A 26,483-nucleotide genomic window follows, 5' to 3' on the forward strand; every position below is an offset into this window, starting at 1 on the left:
TCTCTGCAGGCCTGTTCTCAATCTACTCATTCCCCAGTCTATATTGATCCAATTGGGGATTGCCTCAACCCAGGAGCAACCTTGCACTTGGCCTTGTTGAACTGCATGAGCTTCACATTGGCCCACTCCTCAAGCCAGTCAATGTCCCTCTGGATGACATCCCTTCCCTCTAGTTGATCAACTGGATTCAGCAGGTCGATGGAGGTTATCCTTCCCCTCTACTCTGTCCTGGTGAAGCCACATCTGGAGTACTGTGCCCAGTTCTGGGCTCCCCAGTTCAACAAAGGCAGGAAACTACTGGACAGAATCCACTGGAGGGCTATAAACATGTTCAGGGGACCAGAGCATCTCTTTTAGAGAGACTTGGGTCTCTTTAGCTGGCAGAAGAGAAGACTGAGAGGGGATCTCATCAATGCTTATAAATATCTAAAGGGTGGGTGTCGAGAGGATGGGGCCAGACTCTTTTCAATGGTGCGCAGTGACAGGACAAGAGGCAATGGGAACAAACTGGAACACAGGAAGTTCCGTCTGAACATGAGGAAAAACTTTACTTTGAGGGTGCTCGAGCACTGGAACAGACTGCCCAGAGAGGTTGTGGAGTCTCCTTTTCTGGAGATATTTAAAACCCGCCTGGACGCATTCCAGTGCAACATGCTCTAGATGAACCTGCTTTGCCACAAGGGTTAGACTCAATGATCTCTGAAGGTCCTTTCAACCCCTTCCATTCTGCGGTACTGTAATTCTGTGAACTGCACGACTCAGCTTGGTGTCATCCACAACCTTGTTGAGGATGCATTCAATCGTACTGTCTATGTTATTAAGAAAGATACTTAATAGTACTGGTCCCAGTGTAGACCCCTGAGGGACACCACTTGTTACTGATCTCTATTTAGACAGTGAGCTGTTGCATGCAACTATTTGGTTAAGGCCATCCAGCTAATTCCATAAACATCAAATAGATGGTTGTGGTTTTCAATTCTGAAAGCGTTATCTAAAATAGGTGGAAGAATAATTTTGAATATATAATGAAATGCATACAGTGATAATTGCTTTCGTAATTACGGTGACCAATTGCTAAGTAACTTAAAACATATTAAAAATGAAATTTAAAGATCATATTTATAGACTTAAAAAAATATATATCCTAATTATTGTTTAGTTCTGATTGTTTTGAAGTCCTGTAGCTGATCTATCTTCTTATTGGAAAAATAATAAAGGACCTCTAACACAAACAGAAATGTATATTGGTTTTGAAATGTAGATTTTCTTTATAGAACTCACAGTCCAGAAAAGAACTGGTATGTAGAAAAAAATTAATGAGTGTTTGCTGCAGTGAAGAGATCTAAACAGAAGAAGTAAAAACTATGAAATTATGTATTTCTTGTACTTTGAAATGCTGTTCAGGAAAAACCCACAAGTTTCAAAGTAGGCCAGAAAGCTATGGATTTTCTAAGAATTATCTTCAGTTGGAGAAGTACTTTGCTGACCTCTGCTGCAGTTGTACATACCTCAGGATTTTGCTGAAATCTGAGAGTTAGCTGCTGAATAAGTTTTGAATTCCCAGGGAAAAAAAAAAATGTGTTCTACCTCACTTCCCAGAACCTAAGCCTTCCAATTTAAAGACTTCTGAATTTCTGTTATGCAACATTTTGACAAAATAATCTGTGAAATAAGCTTGTTGGGACTCAGCAAAATATATGAAGGTTAAATTATGAGGGAAAAGAGAAGCAGCAGACTCAGGCACAGAGTTCACAGGATAGAAGCCAAAGGGCTCCTTAAGTTCTTGTTTTTCTTCTAGGATACTTCTAGGACCCCACAGTGTAAAAAGGTTGTAGAAACCTCTCTTTTTACAGCATGCCATTGAGGAAGTAATTTACATCTGCTGAGTAAAGCCATGTTTTCCCAGAACAAAGCTTCCTAGCTTTCCCCAGGGTGAGGGTGGGTACATGTGGGCAATGTTTTTATTTCAGTGAGAGTTGTTAACCTTTCCATACCAACTGAGATAAAGACAGGTTTTCAGTAAGATTTACTTAGGTCTGATTGACACACAAAGTTTCATCAGCTTAAGAGAATGTGTGATTTTAAGCTAATTCACTTAAAAGAAGGCATCAGACTGAATATGGACATCTCCAACAATGTAAAAATCAGTTATTTCAGTAATAAATAAAAATTTTTCACTAGACTGTTAATAAGACGTCTTAAGTTAAACCAGTAAAATATTTTGTACACACATTTGAAATGGCATTTCTGTGTCTTCAAACTGTTCCATTCTATTTGTAGTGAAATTGTCCTTTCTTATATTGGTTTATTTGTCTCTGAAGTTATAAGATTGTATAATTTAATTATGTCTTTATGGGAATATCTAAGAGGATAATTAATAACTACACAGCTTGCTTAAGAGCTCTGCTTGTTATGGTTTTATTGAAAAAGGAATGATGAAATTGCAAAACTCTCATTGTGCCCCACTGATCTGTAATAATATAGTGACAATTCAAAATGTTAATTTGAAAATAACAATATTTTTTTAAAATATTTTAAAACAATAATGTCTCGGTACTCCCAAAAAAGTGCTGCAGTGAAGCACATGCTAAATAATAGTTGCTTTAGAAATGTCCATTTCTCTTTATGCATCTGTTAATCTGTTTCCACTATATGAATTTGGGAATTCATATGATAATAAAATAGTAAAATCCAATCTTTTAAAGTTGGTTTAGAAAAGCCTTTAATATAAGTCTGTTAGTGTAAAATATGCATTTTTATGCAGCTCCCACAATATAAAGTACATATAATTGTACTCCAACAAATTTCTATGAAACATTCTTTTTTGTAAACTTTTTTTTCATCAGATTTTTAATTTACTTAGCCAAACTCGTTAAAGCATATTTCCCATACAGAAGCTTATCAGGTAATTACATTGGGGAAAATAAAGTTTCCACAGTCTTGGAATCTTGGACAAAATACCAGTATTTAAAAAATCAATATTCAGGGATCTAATGGAGATACTATAGTTTGATGAAGCAATTCTATTGGCAAAAAGATTTGCCTTCTAATATTTTATTTTAATGTTTTTTTTCCACTCAATCTCAGCAGTGTGACAATTGACAGTTCCACAAATAACACCCACTTGTGACGCCTGATTGTTGGGTTTGTATTGTTGGAAAAGCAGCAAAAATCTCAATGATAGAACTGTGTATTACCACTGTTAATCAAATGTATTTCTTTACTGGCATTTTTTTGTTTCATCAGTAAACTGCTGAAATGAATAACAAATTAAGGAAAGTGGCCGAGACCATTTTGGAGTGTTTTTAAAGAGTATTCTTTTGTGTGCAAAAATCAGAAAAATAATTGTTTAATGATATATTTTTTGGTAATTTATCTCCTCCTGGTGACTTTGATCTGAATCATAAGTAAATGATGTAAATGATGTAAATGATGTCAATAAAATAATGTTGCATTTCAGCATATTTAAAAAATTTAAAAAGTAAAAAGTAACAGCATAGCAGCATTTATGTAGTCACATTAACCACAGGGAAAAAACAAAACAAAACAACCAACAACAAAATATATATGATTCAACTGAAATCAGTGGGTGTATAGATGTAATTAGTTTTAACTGCAATAAGCCCTGTCAATGCAAAAAGACTGGCCATCATAAAATTTTCATACAAACACAGGCTTGTTGCACAAATGTGAGATTTTCTGGCAGTCCATTCCAAGCACATCATCAGTACCTCCAGCTGGTAATTTAACTGTGAAAGTCAAATGCTCATTAATTCATAGAATCATAGAATCATATAATGGCTTGAGTTGGAAGGGACCCATAAGGATCATTGAGTCTAACTCCCTGCTCCTCATAGGACTACCTAACACTAAACCATATGACTAAGAGCATCACCCAGATGCTCCTTGAACTCTGGTAGGCTTGGTGCCATTACTGCTTCCCTGGGGAGCCTGTTCCAGTGACTGACCACCTTCTCAGTGAAGAACCTTTTTATAACGTCCAATCTGATTTTCCCCGGACACAGCTTCTTTCCATTTCCTCATGTCCTATCACTGATCACCAGAGAGGGGAGATCAGCACCTCTGCTGTCCCCTTTGAGGAAGCTCTAGACTGCCATGAGATCACTTCTCAGCCTTCTCTTCTTCAAGCTGAACAAATCAAATGACCTTAGCCAATCCTTATAAGTCTTGCCCTTGAGGTCTTTCATCATGTTGGTTGCCCTCTTCTGGATAATCTCTAGTAGCCTGGCGTCCTTCTTACATAGATGCACCTAACGCTGCACACAGTATTTGAGGTGGGGCCACACCAGGGCAATATAGAGTGGGACAATCTCCTCCCTCAACCAACTACCCATGCTGTGCTTGAGGCACCCCAGGACACTGTTAGCCCTTTTGGCTACCATGGCACAGTGTTGATTCACGTACAACTTGCTGTCGACCCAAACCCTCAGATCTCTTTCCAAGGAGCTACTGTCCAGCCTCTCATCCCTGAATTTGTACATATAACCAGTATTACCCCATCCAAGTGGAGAATCCTGCACTTGCTCTTGTTAAAATTCATATGGTTGGTGATTGTGCAGCTCTCTGGTCTATCCAGATCTCTCTGTAGGACTTCTCTGCCCTCGAGGGATTCCATGGTTTGTCCTCATTTAGTTCCATTAGCAAACTTACTTAATGTACGTTTGACTTCTGCATCCAGATAGTTTATAAAAACATTAGCGAGTACTGGCCCTAAAATTGAACCCTGGGGAACTCCACAGGTGACTGGCCACCAGCCTGATGTAACCCCATTTACTATAACTCTTTGAGCCCAACACATCAGCCAATAGTTCACCCAAAGTATTATTGACTCGTCTAATTTTGAGACAAGATAAGATTGTACAGAAACATGAAAAAATTTGAAATCTGACATCATAAAAGCAGAAAGGTCAAAGCTAGTCTTTTGACTGCATGGCTCTTATCTTAAAATGTTCTGCTAGGAGCTGTATGTCTGCTGACTCTCAGTATTACTTCACAAAGGAAAGATGGTTGAAGCAGAATTCAAGAAAAAGGGTTATTGAGTTTGTGTTTTGATTTTGATATTTTTTTTTAAACAGGTAATGTAGGTGGAGTAATTTTGTCTTTTCTGAAAAAAATTGAGTACACTTAGCAAATTAATTGCTGTAAAGATGCTTAAGGATGCATAACTGTAGTTTACTATAAAATACAGTTTCCAGTAAACAACTTGTGTGTGTTTGTGTATGTCTGTCATTTTCTGTCAGTGAAATTTCACTTAAGTGGAGAAGGGTTTGTCTTCCCTAAACCTTATCGCTTTTACAAGCAAGATTGCTTGATCTAATAAAATGTTTTACTTTATCCCAGCAGTAGTTTCTAAGTAATGGGTCAAGTGAACTCTAAGGATTTTAAATATCCAATTTCCTTTCATATTAAACACATACAATATTTATGAAAAGTTTTTTATGGAAACTAGAAAATAATAGAAAACACTTCAGTCTTGAGGTTTTCAATCCCAATTATATTTAGAGATATATATTTTTATTACAAAGGGTTATGGACATCTTTTTCTTGCCACCTCAGGGGCATCTTTTTCTTAAGACATTCAGATCTAGCAGATCTTTCAGTGTGATGAGGCAATCATCAGAAACAGTGTATGGTACAGAGAGAACACATACAGTTAAACATCCAACACTTTATGTAATCCATCAGTGTAGGTGAGCAGACTCTTGGCTGACACCCATCTGTCTAATAATATTTCAACATTGCAAAAAGAAAGAGTAGTTGAGGAAAATGCTGCTGTGCTATTTTACAACATTCTGCCAAAACACGTTAGTCCCATTTTCACTACTAACCTAATTGTATTGAGGACTGCATCGTATATTGGTTTTTAAAATTGTTACGATAGCCATTGTAAAGACCAGTAGTTCATTCATGGGTTCTAGGATAAATTGGAGGTAGAAATGAATGAGATGAATTTCCCCTTTCATTAGCACAAAAGTTGAAAACTTGGTTCCCTTAAGAGTCCTATTTGTGTAATTAGTACTTCCATATTTTTTGCTTAAACTAGTACTGCCAAAGTAAATAAACTGTTTTCCATTTCCAAAGTAGTGCATTAGTGAGCGTTAGCTGGTGAATAAGTGGAGGGGTCTGACAGGGTACATACATTCAGAAAGGCAGCTCAAGAGAACAAGGAGGGGGAGTGTCTTTTTTATTTTTTTCTCCCTTAGTGGGGAAGATAATGGTATCACATTTAAAATGTATAGTAAATTGGAACAACATTCATTTTTTAGAATTTCACAGAAAATATCTTGATGGATTTCCAGGATCTGAGGTCTTCAGAGAGTTTTTGTTTTGACAGAATTGATGGTGATGGGATGGAATAGATATATGGATCTGTGGGAAGAATATGATCCAATAATATTCATATCTATGAGAAGAAATCTAATAAAATATGTATTTTTCATGAATGCGTGCTTCATCCTTATCTTTTTGCAGAATGGATAAGTGTTGCATTTTAATTTAAATATTTTAGTTGCATTTGAATCTTTTTGCTTTGCAACTTGCTATGGTAAGTTAAAAGCATTTCCCTCAACAGACCAGCAACTGTCATCTGTTAAAAAAAAAAGCTGAACGTATCTGACTGTCTTTTCATTAAAGGCAGACAAGAAAGGGATTCAGTGAATCTACATATGTTGCTGTAACTCAAATATACTCAGAGGAACATGGGTTAATTATTCATTTATTCTTCTGTCACTTTATTTTGTACATTTGCACTATGATTAATTGTGTTCTGTTCCTTTTGATTAACAGAAAACAGCGATGTAGATGAGGAGACTATGAAGGCGAACTCTCAGGGGTTTATTGGATGTCTCTCTTCAGTGCAGTTCAACCACATTGCTCCTTTGAAGGCTGCACTGCACCACAGCAGCTCAGCCCCCGTCATTGTAAAGGGACGCTTCACCGAATCCAACTGTGGTACTTTAACTGGAGCTGACTCAACATCAAGTGAAACAACCCATTCATTTGCAGGTAGCATATGGTTATCACTTGTTCTGATCTCTGAAGCAAAATCTAAATAGAGTACTCATGACCTGAATCACAACTGTCTTTACTTTTTCTTTCCATGTGGGTTAACATCTCAGGAGTAGTTTGAAAAATTATTCTTTTTGATATGTACTTACTTCTTTTCTCTAGCCTTTCTCTTTTCCTCTGAACGTTTACATTTTTCTCTTAATCTCTGCAAAGTATCGTCTGCATCACTGTTCTTCTTTGCATGTTTACGGACCCACACTATTGACACTATACCATACTGTACCTAAGCTGTAGCCATGTGGGAATTTCTTGAAAACCCTTGTTCTATTTGTCTGTCACTTTCTTTTTTTCCTGCTGCAGATCACTCTGGACCAATAGATGAGGGAGAGCCCTTAGCTAATGCAATCAGAAGTGACTCTGCAATTATTGGAGGTAATAGGGACTATAACAACTCCACAGGAACCTTTTTTTTCTAATAACTGTGAGCCTTTCAATGCTGAAGTGAAGTTAGTTTAGTTTTGTGTGCAGAAAGAAACTAGTAAGAAGACTTCATTTTGTTACAACCGGTAGACAGACAAAAATCAAGCATTGTTTTAAAATGTAATCAATAGCTCTCATATTTTCATATTACATAAATTTATGCTGTCAGTGTTTCTATATATTGGAATATTCTGCTGAAACACAAGATACTAAGAACAGTTTTCCAACCTGCCTAATGCTGTTGTCTTTAATTTTAAAAGGACTTGAATATGTTGTGACAAGTAGCATATATTTAAGAAAAAACAATCTTTGCTCCTTGACTATGTCAAAAAATCACATTCTGCTACACAGTCCAGTTCACAATCTTCTTTAATACTTCTGAGAAACACAGATTTTTCTTGAGAACAACACTGCTTGAATCAATCCTTTGACAGACAGAGGCAAGTTTCATTTTGGTTCCACATTTGCAAAGCCGTGTACTCTTAGACAGACTATCACTTGCATTGATTAACAGCTTAAAAATAAAACACATGTTGAAATAATAAGCCAAGATGGATCTTAAGCCAAGATCCATCTATGTTGCAATGGGGAAGCATACCTGTTCTGTCTCTTTAGCAAGAATGAAGAGTACTCAAGTAAGCCTTAATAGGGAGAGTTTGGAACCGGGGACCATCAGAGGAATTTCAATTCCTCTAACCAGTATTGGAGCAAGTATATTGCTATGTCAGTTCAGTTTTTTTCTTTCAAAGAACAGTATTGTCCCTTGTGACAATCTCCCCCTGTGACAACATCTGGTGGTATTTCTTCTCTTGGGAGGATGTGAGGGAAAGAAACTTGTTTTCACTCATGAAGATGGTCTTTTAGCAGTATAATTCACTATTTCAATTTCCATTAGTCTTCAACAGAAAGAGGGCAGGGGGAGGGAAAGGTCATCCCCTTCATCTTTTCAATTCTGAATAGCTTTCCTTTCTAAGGGTTTTAAAAGCCTCAGCAGACAAATGACATAGTGTGATTTAGCAGAATAAAGCTGCCAAAGCTTCTCACTGAGGTTAAAAGCATTTAGGTCTATGGAAGGTGGAGTTAAGATAAGAACTTGCAGTCACCTGTGTGTCTGCCATTTAAATAATAGTGCCTGCTATGGTCAGCGCCTGCCAACAGCACACTGCATGGTCAATGACCTTTAACGTGGTAGTGCTAAAGATACTGAAATAAGAGGTAATAAAACCTAGAAGCTTCCTTGCTTGTAAAGTGATACTTATTTCTGTATATTCTTATACACACAAACTTTGAGAATTTTAACACTGAATTCAGTGAGGTCAGAATTTAAAAATACGGTTTCTGAGTTCTTCTATATGTCTAAATTCGTCAAAAATTACTTTGCTCTTTCAAAAGATGAGTATTATTTTACATAAGTATCTTTACATAGAGATCACTTTATGTACTGGGTAATTTAGTGTGGGTGGGGATTTTTAAGTATACTAACAACAAAACCATTTCTGCACTTCAAGCCACAATAGTTACAGTCTTTTTAAGACAACAATAACCTCACAATTTTATTGCTATTAAACACATTTGAGAATATGCACTTACAATTTTTCTACTGCTTAACTATGGTTGTTTAAAAGTCAAAATAAAGCAAGCTCTACAACACTCAGTAAAAGTTTTATATAAGTACCCATAAATGAGTATAACCGAGAAATGTACCAATTCAGCTACTGCAGACAAGCCAAGTTTATAGACAAGCCCTTACAGGGGGCATGTACTGTGACTGTGAAACAAAGGAATGACTGTTCTATTTAATCTAAATAAGAACAATATTAACTCAGATTATAGAATCTATTCCAGAGAAGAAGATACCACACAAAAAAAGTTTATAGTTCTACCATTAAGGATGGCTGTTCTTATTAAAGAATGAAAAAAAATGACAAGTGCTGAATTTTGGATGGTCTGCTTTTATTTACAGCTCTAAGGGACTATATATTTTTATTTTTATTGCAGTAGTGGCCAAGTTATACAGCAGATTTTTCCTTCATCTAGTACAGCTGAGCCACTGTATTACAACTGTTTCCCAGACAGTTTAGTGCTTTTTTCCTCCACACAGCCTACTCTTACTTTCTGCCTCTTTGACAAGTACTTTCTGCTTCCTGTCTGTTTCATTTCCTCAAATTCTCCTCAAATTCCTCTCCTGCCCAGCCTCTGACTCATGAACTTGAGGGCCTGAGACCATCATAAGAAGATGAATGAGGAAGAGAGGGTGTGGGCTGGAAGTCTGTAATGTAAAGCTTATCTCTGTGGGAAGTATCTCTTTCCTTACTGTTCCTAATCTGCTGCACTAGGAGCAGCATGCACTGGTAACAGTTCAATAAATCTTAAATAGTTGTCTTTAAAACTAAATGCCTATTCTCTTTAGTCTGTGTTAGGTATGTGGCACGTGTAATACCTGACGAGTCCGCTATATAAAGCTTATGCTCCTGCCCCTTTTCTTTCTAACTGATCAGCTGGGACACCATAATGCAAGTGGCTGTACTGATGGTGATTTTACCCTACCGGATGGGACTGTTAAAGCTGTTGGAAAAGGAAACTTGCTAACTACCATCTATGCAGGCAGGCACCTTCTTTACTTATAAACCCAAGGCCATGTAGCCATGCAAAGCAAAAACATACTTAGGATGTCAGAACAAGTGCCGCAAACCTGAAGGGAAGGAGTCAAAGCTATATTATTTCACCCTGAACATAAAGTAAGCCTTGATTTTAGTATTTCAACTATTGTCTATTCACTACATTGATGCAGATATAGAAATGTGAGCCCTAGCTAATGTAGATCATGAAAACCTCTTCATCCCGTTATTATGTACCAAAGGCAGTCAAATGGAGTTGGAATTTTCTTTGATGCGGCAGAATAAACATTAGAATTTCTGTCCCATTTGACCTGAGAATAGGTGGCTATAAACATTGGCAAATTTCCGCTGGAATCCTTATGATGAATAGTTCTACATTTTCCTTTATAAATTCTCCTCATTAACAGTGTTTAGCCAGAATCAGTCATCTGTGGTCTGAACTAATTTGTGTGGAGTACTGGATACGAATGGGGCTATTTCTATGCGGCCATTTTTACTGTGAACAGTTTGAGGCTTGGATCTTGTGCTGTACACAGGCATTGCTGGTAGAGGACCTGGTTCAGAATTCCAGATCGGTACCTTTGTCCTCACCCTGTTCTGCTCTGCCTCTGGTCTGCAGATTCCTTCCCCAGACCTGGGGTAGTGATAGGAGAGCTGATTGGCAGGTGAAAGCTGATGATGGGACACATGTGCCCTTCCCTCCTGATGACATGTGGCTTGAGAAAGGATCCTGAGCCACATGAATGACTGAGAAAAAGGAGAGTACTTTGTCCGATATTCGTAGGAGTTGGGGAAAAGCAGAAAGTCATAGTAGTCTCCTTTGTGCCATCCCATTGTCTGGCAGGAAAGTCCCTGAAAAACAGCTTCTCAAATCTGCAGTGGCTTGAGTTCCCAGCCTGGCAGAGAGCTAGGGGCTGGTGGTGCCACAAGGAAAGACACTCTCTTATCTACAGTACCCTAAGGCCCCTACTGGTCTCCCATTCAAAACTTTCAAAAATTAAAGTATTCTGTAGATTTGTTTTGTGGTATTACTAGTGTGCAAAATTGCAAAACAATCACCATGAAGCTTATACTACTGTGCTGTTTCTGGTTTGAAAGCAGCTATGGCTTCTAATTTCTTGGGCTTCCCTGTAACCCCCTCCAGTACGTGGTGGAGTCATTCCTTCTTTGTTCTACTCTCTGGTTCATGAGTTATTATTTGTCTATCCTTTCTCTTGACTTTTTTCTCTTTTCTTCTCCTAGGTGTGATAGCAGTCGTGATATTTATTCTACTTTGCATCACTGCCATAGCCATACGCATTTACAAAAAAAAAGGCATATACTCAAAGAATGAGGCAAAAGGATCTGAAAACGAAGACAGTGCTGAATCTGCACTGAAAAGTGAGCTCAGCATGCAAAACACAGCCAATGAAAATCAAAAGGAATACTTCTTCTGATTGGCATTCATGGTATAATTTAATATAATAATGTGACAGTCTGACTTTCTTGCTAAGCCAGGGGCTCTCAATGGACAGAAAAAGCTCTTGCACTCTACAGTAAATGCAACGGATTTGAGACTTATTATACTGCATATGTTCAGTCTCAGTGATTGCTATAGGGGGCCTCTTTAAATTACATGCATTCCTTAGCTATTATACCGTAAATGCATTTTATGTAACAGTGAATTAGATATTGTAACCAATTTCATTGTTGGTAGTTTCCGACTGTTCTGATGTGACCTTCTACAGATAAGTTTAACGTACATATTGAATATGATTTTTGAATGGGAAATTGCTATGAAGTTATTCCTCTCATTTTCTTTATAATTTGATTCTGGAATTTTGTTCATGGTGAAAGGTGGATTCTAATACTTTGTGTTTCTAAAGAAATTCTGCTGTGTTGCATTATAGTGATCCCTCTTAATTCCTGAAACTGAAAATGCCTTTTGAACTGCTGTTGGCTGGTGTCAGCATCTGCTTGTGAGTCATGGAGTTTGGTGTCCAAAACAAGCTGTATTTCTTTCCCCTGGGATGTGACCAATGTCATCACTATGCCTTCTTTTTGGCAAGCCTAGCAGGACTTAAAACTGAAGGGTGTAAAATGTGTTGAAATGCTGTAAAATCTCTTTTGTAGTAGGTTTTCACTTATGGTCAAGTGATGGCGCCAATAGATTCATGCACATTCTAGGCATTTTAAATAAAATGGGGATCACAAAAGCCACAACGTTTACCTGGAAAGATCAAGTAATATATTAACAATAGTTAAATTATCATGAATAAAAACACCAAAAGATGATCAAGGTTATTGACCCTAGAAATTATTAATGCTGCTTCTGTCAAGAAGAAATCCACTATCTAGGATGCATTCTCTGAAAACATTGTATCTATGATCTGCTCCAGACCTCAAGATTAAGTTGTTCTAAATTATAAGAATTATTTATAATTATTAAGACAATAGAGACAGGACATTTAGAGTTCCAGTACAGTGGCTGCTACTTGAATACTTCTGTTCTTCACCTTTAATAGTATCTACTATACCACTGCGAGGTAAGGTCTGATCATACCACTCAAAATTAAATGGGTGTTTACTATCCTGACAGAGTAGATGACAGCTGTCTAAGATGTTGCAAAAAAAAATTATCAGATATGAAGGGTTAGACTAAGTTGTCTAAACAGAAGATTGTAAGGTTGGTTTAGACACCATAGGGTATCTGAAATACCCATGTGGCCTGGTGGGAATGTCACAAGTTCTGTAGAAGATATGTTGCTTTTGGAAGACACATCTGGGAATCAGTTAGAATACCCCAAGACACCAGAAGTGGCACTAGATACCAATATTTAGGTAACTGACTCCAACACAAAGGATTTTTTGTTTTTCTCCAGGCAGAAGACTGTGTGCCTGTGTCTAAGAAAATAATCAGGAAATCTGTGTCCTTGTAGACTTGATTTTAAAAATTAAACAGCTTTCAGAATTGCTTTATATCTGCTCCCATTGAAAGCAATGATAACAGTCATTGCTTTTCTCCTTTTTCACTGGGGAGATTCAAAGCTAGACCCTAGACTGTGAAGTTTAGAAAATTTTTATAATAGATGCCCAAGAACATTATAAAGAAATGGAAACATGACATGGTGTGCCAAAATTTTTAATATGTAAATTTATTTACATAAATGGTAGCTGTAAATATAAATGTCCAGCAGATATCTTTTAAAGCTTATTTTCTTCCATGAGTCTTTACTTTCTGTTTTCAGAATTCTATAGGTCTGTTTCTGCTTCCCCCTGTACAACTTTACTTCATTTTTAGGAACAAATTAGCTCTTTTTTTTGGTATCTGGAGGCTCTGCAATCAGAAATTGTACAGATTGAGTTGCACTGCTTTCTTGTTTTTCTCATTTTTGCAATTCTGAGTGCATCTCTGGTAGATTTCATCAGACTGAGGACCCAGCATCAAGAACTGGGTATCCATGTCATGTATATGTTAGTGTAGTCATTGATACAGGTTGGTCCATGACCATAGGTCACCTTTAGAAAGGACAGAACAGAGCAAGGGAATGATACTGTACTGTTCCTGATAAGTGATATGGATGAGAATACCCTATTTTGTGGATGGGGAGTGGAGGAGATGAAAGCCTCGCATGGATCATGAGGAGACCTTGAATTGTTATGTTTGTTGATTTGGACCCTCTCAGTCTAGCTAGTTAAAGTCAAAATTATGGCTCCTTCTTTTCAAGGGTCTGACCTAAATTGGTTTGCATTCAAGAAGAATCCTTCCATGGACTTCTCTGTAACTTAAAACTCTCTGTGTCTGAAGAGGCTGTCCTTTCCTGTGATAGATATGTCAGTGTCCACCTTTTTGTGTCACTGATATCAACAAATCTATCAGCAGTGATGAGTCTTAGTCAACTCCATTTTTATCAACGTGGGATGTAGTAACCATGTGGGACTAAACTTGTATGACGGTGTTGATTGTAATGCATTAGATCACCAAAATGGACATTTTTATCGAATGATAAAAGACAGATTATTCATCTAAGAGTTACCCATATACTAACCTAATAAAACCTAAAGGGTACTCACACCAGGACAAGTTGGAAGTACGCAAACCTAACTTTTCAATCACTTGCTTTTACTTCTGTTTCCTTGTTAATTTTTATTGTGTGTCTTGATGGAGAGAAAGGTCTCTTCCCTTATTTTTTTTCCTTCCAAACAAATAATTATTTTCTCTCCCTATTCCTTAGAATTTTTAAAAGAAACAGGAATGGAAAAGCTGAGAAAACCCCCTATTTCACAGACTAATTGAAAAATACGGGGAGGGTATAAATGCCTGTATGAATGGCACATTATTTCATTCAAAGACCTTTTTAAGGCATTTTTTTAAAATGAAGAATTCTTAGGGGAAAAACAGAAATTAATTTTGTTGAATGCACATTTATCTGCAGATTTGTAGCATACAATAATTACATCTCTCTGAAGATGCAAATGCCCATTTTCATCTGTAGGAAGAGTAATCATATATTCCTCACCTGAATCTGAAATATACAGGTTCATAGTTAATGAAGCAGCATTTTCCACTTCTTGCTGCATTTCTATGGGTACAAAAAAATGGTGGCACCGAAGTGCGCTGAGACATCATAAAACATTGTGCTGTCCCTTTTTTGATTCTCTATTCCAATGTGTGACCTTTCACCTCTCTGTTAATAAACACTTTTTAAAGTAAAGTGAGGAAAATATTTTTTAAAAAATTTGTATTAAAAAGTTTAAACCTGACAACAATATATACTGATTTTTTTTTAAAATAGTAAAAATATGTAGAAGTGCACATAATATATTGGTGAGTGTGGTTATTTATAGATATTACTGAGTGCTAATATAACAAATTTACTACACATTGACACATTTTCCATGGCAAATATATTTTTCTTAAGTGCGTTAGAAAATAAATAGCAGCATGTATGCCAGTATATTTTTAAAACTTTGTGTGGGCACTAGTTACAAAGGGCTTATAATTATTTATGTACTCAACATTTAGTGCATAAATACGACTTAGTTAGGTTTTGGAAAAACATTTTCCAATACATCCACTGTTGTGTAGATGAAGAATATGTAATAAGCTAAGTTCACAACTTAACATGAAATGTAGTAACAGTCAAAATAAATTTACAGCACCATTAGTCGTGGCAGTGATGTAGAAGGGGATAAGTGTATAAATGACAAAAAAGACAATTCCTGGGAGGAATCTGCTGTGTAGATTAGAGTACCAGATTTAGATTTAGAAGCCAGGATGCCTGCAGCACCAGTGTGATAGAAAATCAGAAGATGCAACTATTGCAGGTCAGTAGAGGATTGATAAGAAAATATCCTTTTGAAATAGAATTAATTACCTTGAGAAGTAATTACAACAGTTTACATTCAATGTATAAGCCATGCGATGTCACAGGGGAAGAACATTCTTTGTAACAGAAAAATATTTGCTAAGTCAGAAAATTTCAGGCTGAAAAAGCATGTGCCCTACTCTCTGGGGTGCAATGCACATTCTCTGGAGTAAACATGCAGAAATGCTGCATAATTTTATCAAATCGAGCTCCTAATACTGCAAGCAAAAGTATAATAAATCCATAGTGTTTCTGATCATGAGATTGTGCATTATCAAGAAGGAATAAAAATGAAAAATCCTACAGAAACTAGAGCTGAATAAAAAGGTACAAGTATGAAGGTACTGAAGTAATTTCAGTGTTTTTTTTGAAGTACGCACAAGAACATGCTTAAAAGAATAAGGAAAAGAAAGCAACTTCCCTTTAAATGTACTCTTTTCAGAATCTTCTCTTGCGTCTTTTTGGTGGTGGTGGAAAGGAAGGATTTACAGGGTTTGTGTACAGAAAGTGATAAAGCTGCTAATATGAGAAACAGAAAACCAAAGGTGCTTATAGACTGTGCTTTGCTAAGAAGCCATGTTCTTCCTCATTCTTGAAGGGCTGTCTGAAAAGTAATTTTTGACAAGAACTGGCAGGGTTCTCTGAATGTGTTGTCCAAACTTCTTAACTTTGATCTTACCATTGTTAAGCAAGGAATCAAACATCACAACTGCATTGCAGGGAGATGGATGCCTTTCTTTCAAACACTGACATAAAATTTCATTTAATTTCATATGAATTTCTACCTTCCATTTATGATGAAATTCTAACGTTGCTAACATGTTATATAAGTCACGACTAAAGTCCTTATTAAATAACCTAGTAAATACACAGTAAATATCATAGAATAGAATAGAATCATAGAATTGTCTAGGTTGGAAGAGACCCTTGGGATCATCGAGTCCAACCATCTACCCTACTCTACAAAGTTGTCCCCTTCACCATATCCCCCAACACCACATCTAAACGTCTCTTAAACACATCCAGGGATGGTGACTCAACCACCTCCCTGGGCAGTCTATTCCAATGCCCGACCACTCTTTCTGTGAAAAATTCTTTCCTAATGTTCAGTCTAAATCTACCCTGTTGAAGCTTGAAGCCATTCCCTCTTGTTCTGTCATTAATTACCTGTGAGAAGAGACCAGCACCAGCACCAACCTCTCTACAGTGTCCTTTCAAATAGTTATAGAGAGTGATGAGGTCTCCCCTCAGCCTCCTCCTTCTCAAACTAAACAGTCCCAGCTCCTTCAACCGCTCTTCATATGATTTGTTTGCTAGGCCCTTCACCAGCTTTGTTGCCCTCCTCTGCACTCGCTCCAGCACCTCGATACCTCTCTTGTATTGAGGTGCCCCAAACTGGACACAATACTCGAGGTGTGGCCTCACCAGTGCTGCGTACAGGGGCACAATCACCTCCCTACTTCTGCTGGCCACACTATTTCTGATACAAGCCAGGATGCCGGTGGCTTTCTTGGCCACCTGGGCACACTGCCGGCTCCATAAACATGTGAGTAAATGTGCACACATACACACACATGTATGTAAATGAGTTATGTAGTCAGCTAAGATTCTTTAAACTTTACCATTTTTTTTGTATTATGTCAAATACTGAAAAACTGCCCACAGTTCAGAAACACCATCCTTCCTAATGTTAGGAAAATATCCAACCCATTTCACAAAATACTTAAGATCTCACAGGCTTTTTTCAAGGGGAAAAAAAAAATATTAGAATTAGAGCTTGCAGTTTCTTCCAGAACAGTTAGAGTTAGACAACCAGACTGCTGATGGGAAGAGAAAATACTATAATATCTCTCACAGAGACAGCACTGTAGTAGTTTCCAATTTAACTTCTTTTTCTTTTTTTTTTTTTTCTTTTTTTTGTTTTTTTTTTTTTTTTTTTCCCCTGGTTACATCCAGGGCTTGAGAAATTATTTGACTGATAGCAAATAATGTGTTGTTTCACAGATGCACACAAAATCACTACATTGAACAGCATATTTTAGCTACTGTCTGATATGTGTCTTTGAAAAACGCTAATCAATCAATAATCCTGTAACCAGCTAATATGTCCTCTACCAATTCACATGAAATGTACTTCTCCCAGTCAGTGAACTGGCTTTTAGGAAGCATCAGAACTCATCACTTCAGATTAGGTGAGGCAGTGGGCATCAGTGAAAGACTCCTAAATCTGCAGAAGAGAAACAGCTACTCAAAATCCTTCTGAAGTCCAAGAAAAATAAAGAGGAATTGTCAATGAGTTACATCAGATTTCACAAGTATGCATTTGTCATAAAGAAGCTAGCAATAACTGCACAAAAAGAACTATTAAAATAATACATATATTATCCAGCAAACCAACAGATACCTGATAGGATGTGGCAAACTTTGTAAATTATACTTTTTAGTACAACATAGTCCTTGGGGTTTCTGGCTTATTCTGATATATGCAAGAAATTATTTCAAATACAATGCAATTTTTTTCGAGTCTATGAACTGACGATTTTTTGTTTTGAAAAGCATAAGTGCCTTGCAAGTAATTTATAAGGCCAATGTTAATTTAATTGAAAGTAGCCATTATAAAATCTGCTAGACTAAGAAAGTAAAGGTTGCAAAAACATGCCTTGCTACGTAATATAAATTCAGTGACAGATGCTTGTTTATAAATTATTTAAGTAATTAACAGTCTTTCAGTACACTTCTCCAATAACAGAATTGTGTGGATTGAGCTCTGAGGAGCCCCAAAATATCCCACCCTTAAGTGTATGACCTTGAAAAAAGCCACTCAAACACTTTTACATTTCATGTTTAATAGGGGGAAAATGCTGGAGTTTTGACTAGCTTGCTTTATCAATATTTGTAAAGCCCTTTGAAGATGGAAGCCCTATTATGATACTGGACAGTATCATAATAGAAATGAGATTCTATCTTTATTTAACAAATAATGTTATGGTAAGTAACATTAATTATCTGTATTTATTTTAATACGTTGATTTCAGGAGATTGTCATTTTTATTTTAGTCAGAAATAATAGCATTTTCCTGTTCTTTTATGCATAAAGACACAGTGGCACCTGAATAAAGAAGAGAAAAACAGAACTTGGTGTAGTATAGATTTGATTTCATGTCTTCTTTTATCAGCAAATTAGAGCCCAGAACTAGATGGGTAATAGTCGAAACAAACAAGATAGGTGTCATATAGAGAAATACAAAACATGGATCGTAACAACACATCTGCATTCTTACAAAATGCCTCCAGCTAACTTATTAGCTCAAAGGGAACACCATGTGTATATATTTTAATTCTAATCTCTGGTTCCTTCTTGGTAGCTTTGACTGCTTCTTTAATCCTATTTGCTGCTATTTTTAGTTACCACAGAGTTACTCTTCTCACCATCAGTAACTGCTAGGCTTACCATATTTTATTTTTTAGATGACAGGATAAAAAATGTACTGTGTTCTAATACCTTTAAATCTATTGCACATATAAATACTCCTTATCTAGATAAAATAAGATTGTTTGCTTATTAACATGCATGTTCTATATGAAGTAGCAAATCTACTGGTTTAGGGGTTTGGGTTGTTTTGTTTGGGGTTTGGGTGGTTTTTTTGTGTGCTCACCCTCACAAGTACACTAAGAGGAGATGGTTACTTTTAGCTTAATCACATACTGGTTGTGAACAAATTATTTTAAAAGGGTGCTACAGGATGTTAATATTTAATTTTCAAAACTATAGACGCTCTTAGTAAGAAAACAATCAGAATTTTGCAGTAGTTGCAGCCCCAAGATATAGCCTCTCTCTTTTCTAATTGAAAATATTAGTAAACACTCCTTATATGGTGTAACTTTTTTCCCCCACTACATTCAGCGGCACTAGAAGTAGAGGTTTACACCGTCTCAAAAAAAAGTAACCACTCAGTCATAGTCCCCTCACCATGGAAATTCAAAAATTTTACCTGCAAAATAATTTGATATTTACAGATACTGTCAGAACGTCCTTTAGCAGTTACTGTGTTTTTACTGAAAAACATACAGGGCCTTATTCTTGCACAGCAAAAACTCAAGAAATCGTTATTTAAATGGATTGTTTAGTGTCATGATCTGTAAATCAGCAACTCATATTTGAATTATTGGTGCTGTCTAGCTATGATTTTGTCTCTGATGTTCAAGTTCATAATATGTGCATGTCTGAATCAAAGACATTTTTCATTAGTTCATGTCATAAACATAAAAGTGTTGTTTCAAGTGTCTTACAGATAAATCCCACTAGAAAGTAGAAGTATTTAATAGGGTTTTAACTGTGTCACATATTCCTTTACATTACACATTGATAAAGTTCATTTATTTTTACAGAAAATACTGTGATGGATATATGATTTATTACCAGACACATAATGGGAATAAAAGGGCAAAATGCATAGAAAAGGAGAAGAAAATAAAACAGGAATTTTCTTTGTTGATAAAACTGTTTTTATAAAAGTCTGCAAAATTTGTTTTTATAATACTCTTGTACAGCTATTTTTCAATTCATATGAAGTGTTTATTTGGGATCATGTTATCAAGCACATCTCCTTTCAATTACCTCTTTTGTAAAAACAAGCTAAGAGTAATTTTAGTTTCAAGCTGATATCTAGCTGTCTGGTTGCCTCAATTAAGTATTTCGATCTGTAAATTAAGCACAGCATGAAATATCCAGTATGTACCTTCTCTCTGCAAAATAATAGCAATAATTAACAGTCCCCTGAAACAGTAAGATCTTTGAGTGTCTAGAGTTGCCTTGACAGTCTTATTTTATGATTACAAGTAAACGTATTTAGTTAGAATATAATTACAAAAGCATTAGTAAATGCTTGTTATTCGGTACTCTAGAATGGTTAAGTGCTACATTTGAGAAATGAAATGTTTTTTTAAATGAGTCAAATAATGCAGATTATGGTAGTAACACTGCCCTTGTGCAGTACCTCCCTGCCCACTGTGGTACTTACTAGTGATTAACAGTCATTTCTCTGTTACCAGATTCACCTTTGGGTTCTGCAGTATACCGTAATATCCTTAACAACTAAATATGTTTGCAGTAAACACGACTTATTACTTCACACTAGCCTTTTTTAATTCATGCAGGAATTTCCTTATTTTTTGCACCAGTGTTATGCTTATACTCACGTAACTAGTGGAGAATCTATAATTGCAATTATATATAAGGTTGTTGCAGTAGAGGTTGTGTTTCCACCAGGTGGCTGTTGTACTGTCATAATAGGACAGGTCTGTGAGCGTTCCCCTGCACTGGCAGACAGCACAGCTGTCCTATTTCCATCTTGCTGAACTGTGTCCCGCCAAAATGTATGCATTTCAGTGCCCCTGGGCTGAATTCCTGGGAAAAAAAATCCTACCACCTATCTTTGATGCACAGGTCTCCCAAGCACAGCATGATCCATTCCAGTTTATCAAACTTAGAGCTTCTCTGCAGTTCTAATCCCAGCTGGAAGCTGGGAGGAAGAGTGCATACTGCTGTTCCTACAGGACATAATGCTGCAAGGCCACCTACAGCAGCCACATATGGATATACTTAGCCTGGAGACTTTTTCTTATTACACACTCAATAAAAAGAATAAGAAAGTCAAGGCTGGCAACTTCTTCTCAAGGCGCGTGACCTGACAGGCTGTCAGCAGGGAGGCTGCAGTGCAGGCTGTGGCTGGAAGTGACCTGGTCTGCTCAGGGAGCTGATGGGGGAAGGTGTAAAAGAGGAGGAGAAGATGGTGGTTTCTCCTCCTGTTAGTGGAAAGAAAACCACCAATGTGATCTTTGGCACACTCTTTGAAGGCATTTCCAGAGAAAAAAAAAAAAAAAAAAAAAAAAGTTGGGAATTATGTACCTCAACTGAGCACAGCTCTGTCCTTGTAATTCATAACCAGTAGTGGCAGAGCAATGATGCAACACAGACTCTCTTGTATGTGTGATGCAGTACTTTTGGTGGCAAGTTATAGTTCTTTTACCACCCTCAAATATTCAGCCTGGGGTGGTATTATTTAAGAAATCTCTGTGTGATGCTGCCTATTCATTAGGTTAGGTCAACAGCCTTACAGCATGCTAGCTACTTAGCTCCTGCTGAGAAATGAGACATCTCACTCAAAACTGTTGGCTCTTGCACCAAGAGACAAATGTCAGACAGTACCTGGCTGCATTCCAGAGACAGCAACATGAGGCAAGAAAGTAATACCTCATAATGCCTTAAGAACATGCTCGCAGAAGTCACTCATCCTCCCTCAGACAGGACAAGCAAGATTTTCAAAAGCATTTATGGTGAGTCAGGGAGCAGATACCTGTTTGGCATTTTGAACAAAATTCCTAAATATTCTTTTCACAGAATCACAGAATAGTTGAGATTGGAAGGGATCTCTAAAGGCCATCTGCTCCAATATCCCTGCTCGAGCAGGGCAACCTAAAGCCAGTTGCCCAGGCCCATGTCCAGATGACTTCTGAATGTCTCCAAGGATGGAGACTCCACAACCTCTTTGGGCAACCTCTGTCAGTGCTCAATCACCATCATCATAGTAAAAAACTGTTTCCTGATTTTCAGGAATAACATCTCATGTATCAGTTTGTGCACACTGCCGCTTATCCTGTCACTGGATACCACTGGAAAGAGCCTTCTCTACACCCTTCCTTCTGGTATTCATATAGATTGGAGTTTACCCGCTGAGTCTCCTCCAGGCTGTACAGTCCCAGCTCTCTCAGTCTTTCCTCATGGGAGAGATATCCAGTCCTTTAATCATCTTCATGGCCCTTCTCTGGACTCTCTAGTGCTGAGGAGAGGGGCTCAACCTGCTGGCAACGCTTTGCCTAATGCAGCCAGAGTACTGCTGGCCTTCCCTGCAGCAAGTACACATTGCTGGCTCGTGTTCAGCTTGGTGTCCTCCAGGACCCCCAGGTCATTTTCTGCAAAGCTGCTTTCCAGCTGGGTGGCCTCCAGCATATACTAGTGCATGGGGTTATTCTTCCCCATGAATGGAGTTTGTACCCATAGACTGATCGTAAATTGATTAGATATTTTGAAAATCACACCATTAACATTATAAACATCATTAATTGACCAAATTTCTTCAGAAGTCTTAAAATGTACCTGTTGGTACTTCTTATTGCTGTTTGAGGCACTATCTAGTACTGATGTTTTTTACTCAAAATGGTGAAATTTAGTTTATTGTAGTCAGAGCCTATGTAAATATCCAAGTAGGCTATATAAGAAGTTAGCATTTCAGCAAAAACAATCAAAAGATCCAGTAATCATTAGGTTTCAGAGATATTTTTCTATTGTTTTCCTACGAGTTTTGCCATACATCTGTGTGAGACTGAATAGTAGAGTGAAGAGTAATGTTCTGCTTTTTATTTTGACTGTAATTAGATCTGTAACTTTTTATTTTCTTTAAAGTGGGAGCTTCTCAGTATTAGAAGTGACGTGGCTGCATGAGATGTAGGGAACAATGTTAATCAAATGGCCGCTACCTTTTTCCTTTATGTTGATTCTAGATGTCAGGCTCTCCCTCGCAAATAGCTATTGAAATAGACCTATGGCAATGACAAACCAAAGCATACCACACAGTATTGTTTTTTTTTCAGTATAATTTGTAAAAATAGTCATCTTGCTGTAAATTCTTGATTGAGTTAGTTTGTGAATACATTGCATATATTAAATGTTATGGCATTGTTTCAATATAATATAAAATTATATAGACTACAATAAAAGGAATAGTGGATTAAAAGCTAAGAGAAAGCCCTGTTGAAAATAATTGGAGCAACATGTAATAATAGACTGTCAAATATCTAGATATCTTTAGGATACACTACATAACATATAGTCAAAGAAAAAAGACTTTGAAATAGATATTCAATACTTTAATAAGTTTCAAGGTTCTATTTGTTTTTTTTTAAATAATATTTGTTCTAAGCAGTCAGTCATATAATTTCTGTAAAAACCTGCCACAACAGAAGCAGAAAGTATCTGGTACAATGTAAATAGCTTGCAGTACAGTTGATATACATACAAAACTAAGGATATCAGTATATCTAATGGCTTAACAATTTTAACAGTGCATTTCCCTAGATCGCGTGTTCCTTATTTTCCATCATTCTTTCCGGATTTTTATTGGTTTTTTTTACTGCTTATAGTCTAATAGAAAATTCAAACTGTCTACATTATTATTTTTATCTCAGTGATGCCAATAGATACTAACTTAGACAATGAGCATGTTGCAGTGATGGAAAAATACACACACATGAAGACATACAGTATGAGATGGATACTGTCTAGAACAACTTGTCAACTAAATGGCAGATACAGGCAGAATACATGAATTGACCGAAACACAGCAAAAACTGGCAAGGCTTGAAGTTGATCCCATTACTCCATTTCTTCTTTTTAAATATAAGCTCGATTTGCCTGCACACAGAACTTTTTTTATTTAGTTTGTCTTATACAGGCATCATCTCCTCTACTCCAATAGATAGATGCAATCCAATTGCATCTCCTCTAATGCAGTATTTTGAAATAAAAATTGAAAATAGAAAAACCTAACTTGTTTTTTATCTGGTTCTAATGGAAATACTGCAAAAGATTTTTGAATAATAAAACTAAAGGACTGTCCTTAGCCACAGTTCTTTAAACAATAGAAAAGAATATTTAAAAAAGTATTATTATATGCTGTCCCTGTGTATTAGTCTATTTCTTACTTTCTCAAAATGCTGAGAGTGACTTGTTAGTGAACTGGATTCTTTGACGACAACGTACACCCCAGGAATATTGAAAGGAATTTATGAAAACTGAGGGGAATAATGAGAAAAATTCACATGAAATGATTACAAGGTGGTGCTCACTCTCATCAGGCTATGCCATTCAATATTTGGGGGGACAAGAGCTAACTCATGTCTATACCGTCAGAACTTCCCCATTGTTTCCCTTGTAATCCAGAATTTGTTCCCCTGAAATGCACTGGAATTCTGGGATAGAAAGTTTTTATGCCTGACCTTTTATGTGAATGAGAGATGAAAACCACCAAGAAGGTCTAAGTGGCAAAACTGTTGTTGCACAATAATATCAATTGCTCCTGATTTTTCAATGCAGGCCATAGATGTTGTTTTGATCTGTGGATGTATTTTTAGATATGTATTTCTAAAAGTGATTGTTTAAAAGAAAAATAATCATTCCTGAAGTGCATGTGACTGTTACATAAAAGGGGATCTGTTAACCAAACCATCCTGGATAATTTATTTTATGGGTAGGAATATTACATTTTCAAGTATGACACTGCTGGGTTAGCTCTCACATTCTATAATAACAGTTTTCTTTTCCTAACGTAGTTCACAAACAGTTACTGCCCTGGGGAGCTGACCTTGCCTGTGGACATGTTCTGAGACCTGCTGGTGATGCTCTTTGGAAGCGATCCCTGATGAAAAACACTGGTGAAGTCTTAATCAGTGTCATCATAAGCAAATCAGGACAGGGCTGCCAGCTCAGGATGCCAGCGCTCAAGCAGTCAGCACCAGGCCTTTTTATTTGAGAAGTCATTCTGGCCATCTGCACATTCAGGGCAAGGGAAGGAAGGCTAAAGCAGATTCAGATGTATACTTTATTTGCAGGGCAGTGAATATATCAACAAGAACAGTGAAAATACAAGAGGTCTTTATCCTAGTGCAAGGCTGGTGGAAGTAACACATATTTAATAAATGCATAAGTATTTCTCTTTAAGACCTAAATTATTTTTATTGTCTCATGTATTTGTAGTGGTTACTCTTTTAAATTATTTAGATTTGCTATTTTTAATACGCATAATTATTCTTAGACTGATTTCAGAATTCTTTGTTCATCTGGAATTCCTAAGCCCTAGTATAAACCCGGTACTTAGAGAATTACATGGGACATCTCTATATATTCAGTCCTTGAGTTTACACAAGTATGTTTTTGACTTTGGAAAAGACTTCCACTTGTCTATCAGATTAACAATTTTTACCAAAGAAAATTACAAGATAGTCACTACAAAATAAAATACATTCCCACATGTTACATTCCAATAAGTATGGAAGCTTAATTATCATAATGTTTCTCTTTTGTAGGTAAAAGAATAAAATTTCCATTAACCCAGATTTCAAACAATATTGTATGGCATCCTTTTAATACTCTGGTAAAAAAATTAAAGTTCAACTTAAGGCTCGTATATAGATGACTATAATAAGTTGAATAAATTCCAAGAGACTGCCATTTATTACTGTCTCTTTACAGCTTTGTGTCTATTTATTGTGCTTCAAATAGACTGTAAGGTTTATGTTTTCTGCAAACTAAATATGTTTTAAAGGAAATACATAGCCTGAAATGAGGAAAATTAGAAAAAAAATACTTTTTAGGTACTTGTCCTTGTTTCTCTTGACAGAACTATTAAATTTTTCCTCACATCTCTCTATCATTTTATTATGTTCTCTAAAATTCTACCCAGTTCTAAACCAATAAAAATAAAAGTTAAACTGAGGGCATCCGGAGGGTTACCATATGCACAAAGCTATGAATGAAGAAGTTAAATAAACTCTGCCTTTTTTTTTTTCAGGACTTCAGGTGAAATATGTAAACATTTTATAATCTTAAGTGAAATCACTTGATAGCAAGCAAATCCAAGTATGATTGATTTAACTAAGTGCCTTCAACTTCAGAAAAAGGGAAAGCACATTTTCATGGGTTATAAAGTTTACTTTCGAATACCTACAAATATTATCTGCGTGTAACTTGTAAATGAAAAAAAAATAGACATCAATAGTTTACGAACTGAAGTACTTTGCTAAATAAACCACTTAAGAAATGATAATAACACACAGAAAAGGAAATGCATCACAAGAAGAGCGACATGTATATCCTAATGCCTAGACTTGTTATACTTTAGTGTTATTTTATACACTTTAGTGCCTAAACTTGTTATACTTCAATGGTCTGACC

General features: G+C 36.5%; 1 protein-coding gene across 2 annotated transcripts in view; it reads left to right on the forward strand.

The window, feature by feature from the left end:
• The window catches only part of CNTNAP4 (contactin associated protein family member 4), a gene marked incomplete at both ends in the record, with an annotated part of 255,494 nt that extends 243,931 nt beyond the window's left edge, over positions 1–11,563 (forward strand). The window contains 3 exons of one of the 2 annotated variants that reach the window (XM_082498062.1): positions 6,815–7,026; positions 7,390–7,461; positions 11,370–11,563. In XM_082498062.1, the coding sequence (XP_082354188.1) occupies positions 6,815–7,026; positions 7,390–7,461; positions 11,370–11,563 (478 nt within the window). Of the gene's footprint in view, positions 1–6,807; positions 7,027–7,389; positions 7,462–11,369 lie in introns of both variants that reach the window. The other variant, XM_082498061.1, reaches the window with a different exon arrangement.
• Positions 11,564–26,483: the final 14,920 nt, after the last annotated feature.

Source organism: Vanellus vanellus (genome assembly GCF_965231255.1).
Source record: "Vanellus vanellus genome assembly, chromosome: Z".
NCBI classification, from domain to species: Eukaryota; Metazoa; Chordata; class Aves; order Charadriiformes; family Charadriidae; genus Vanellus; species Vanellus vanellus.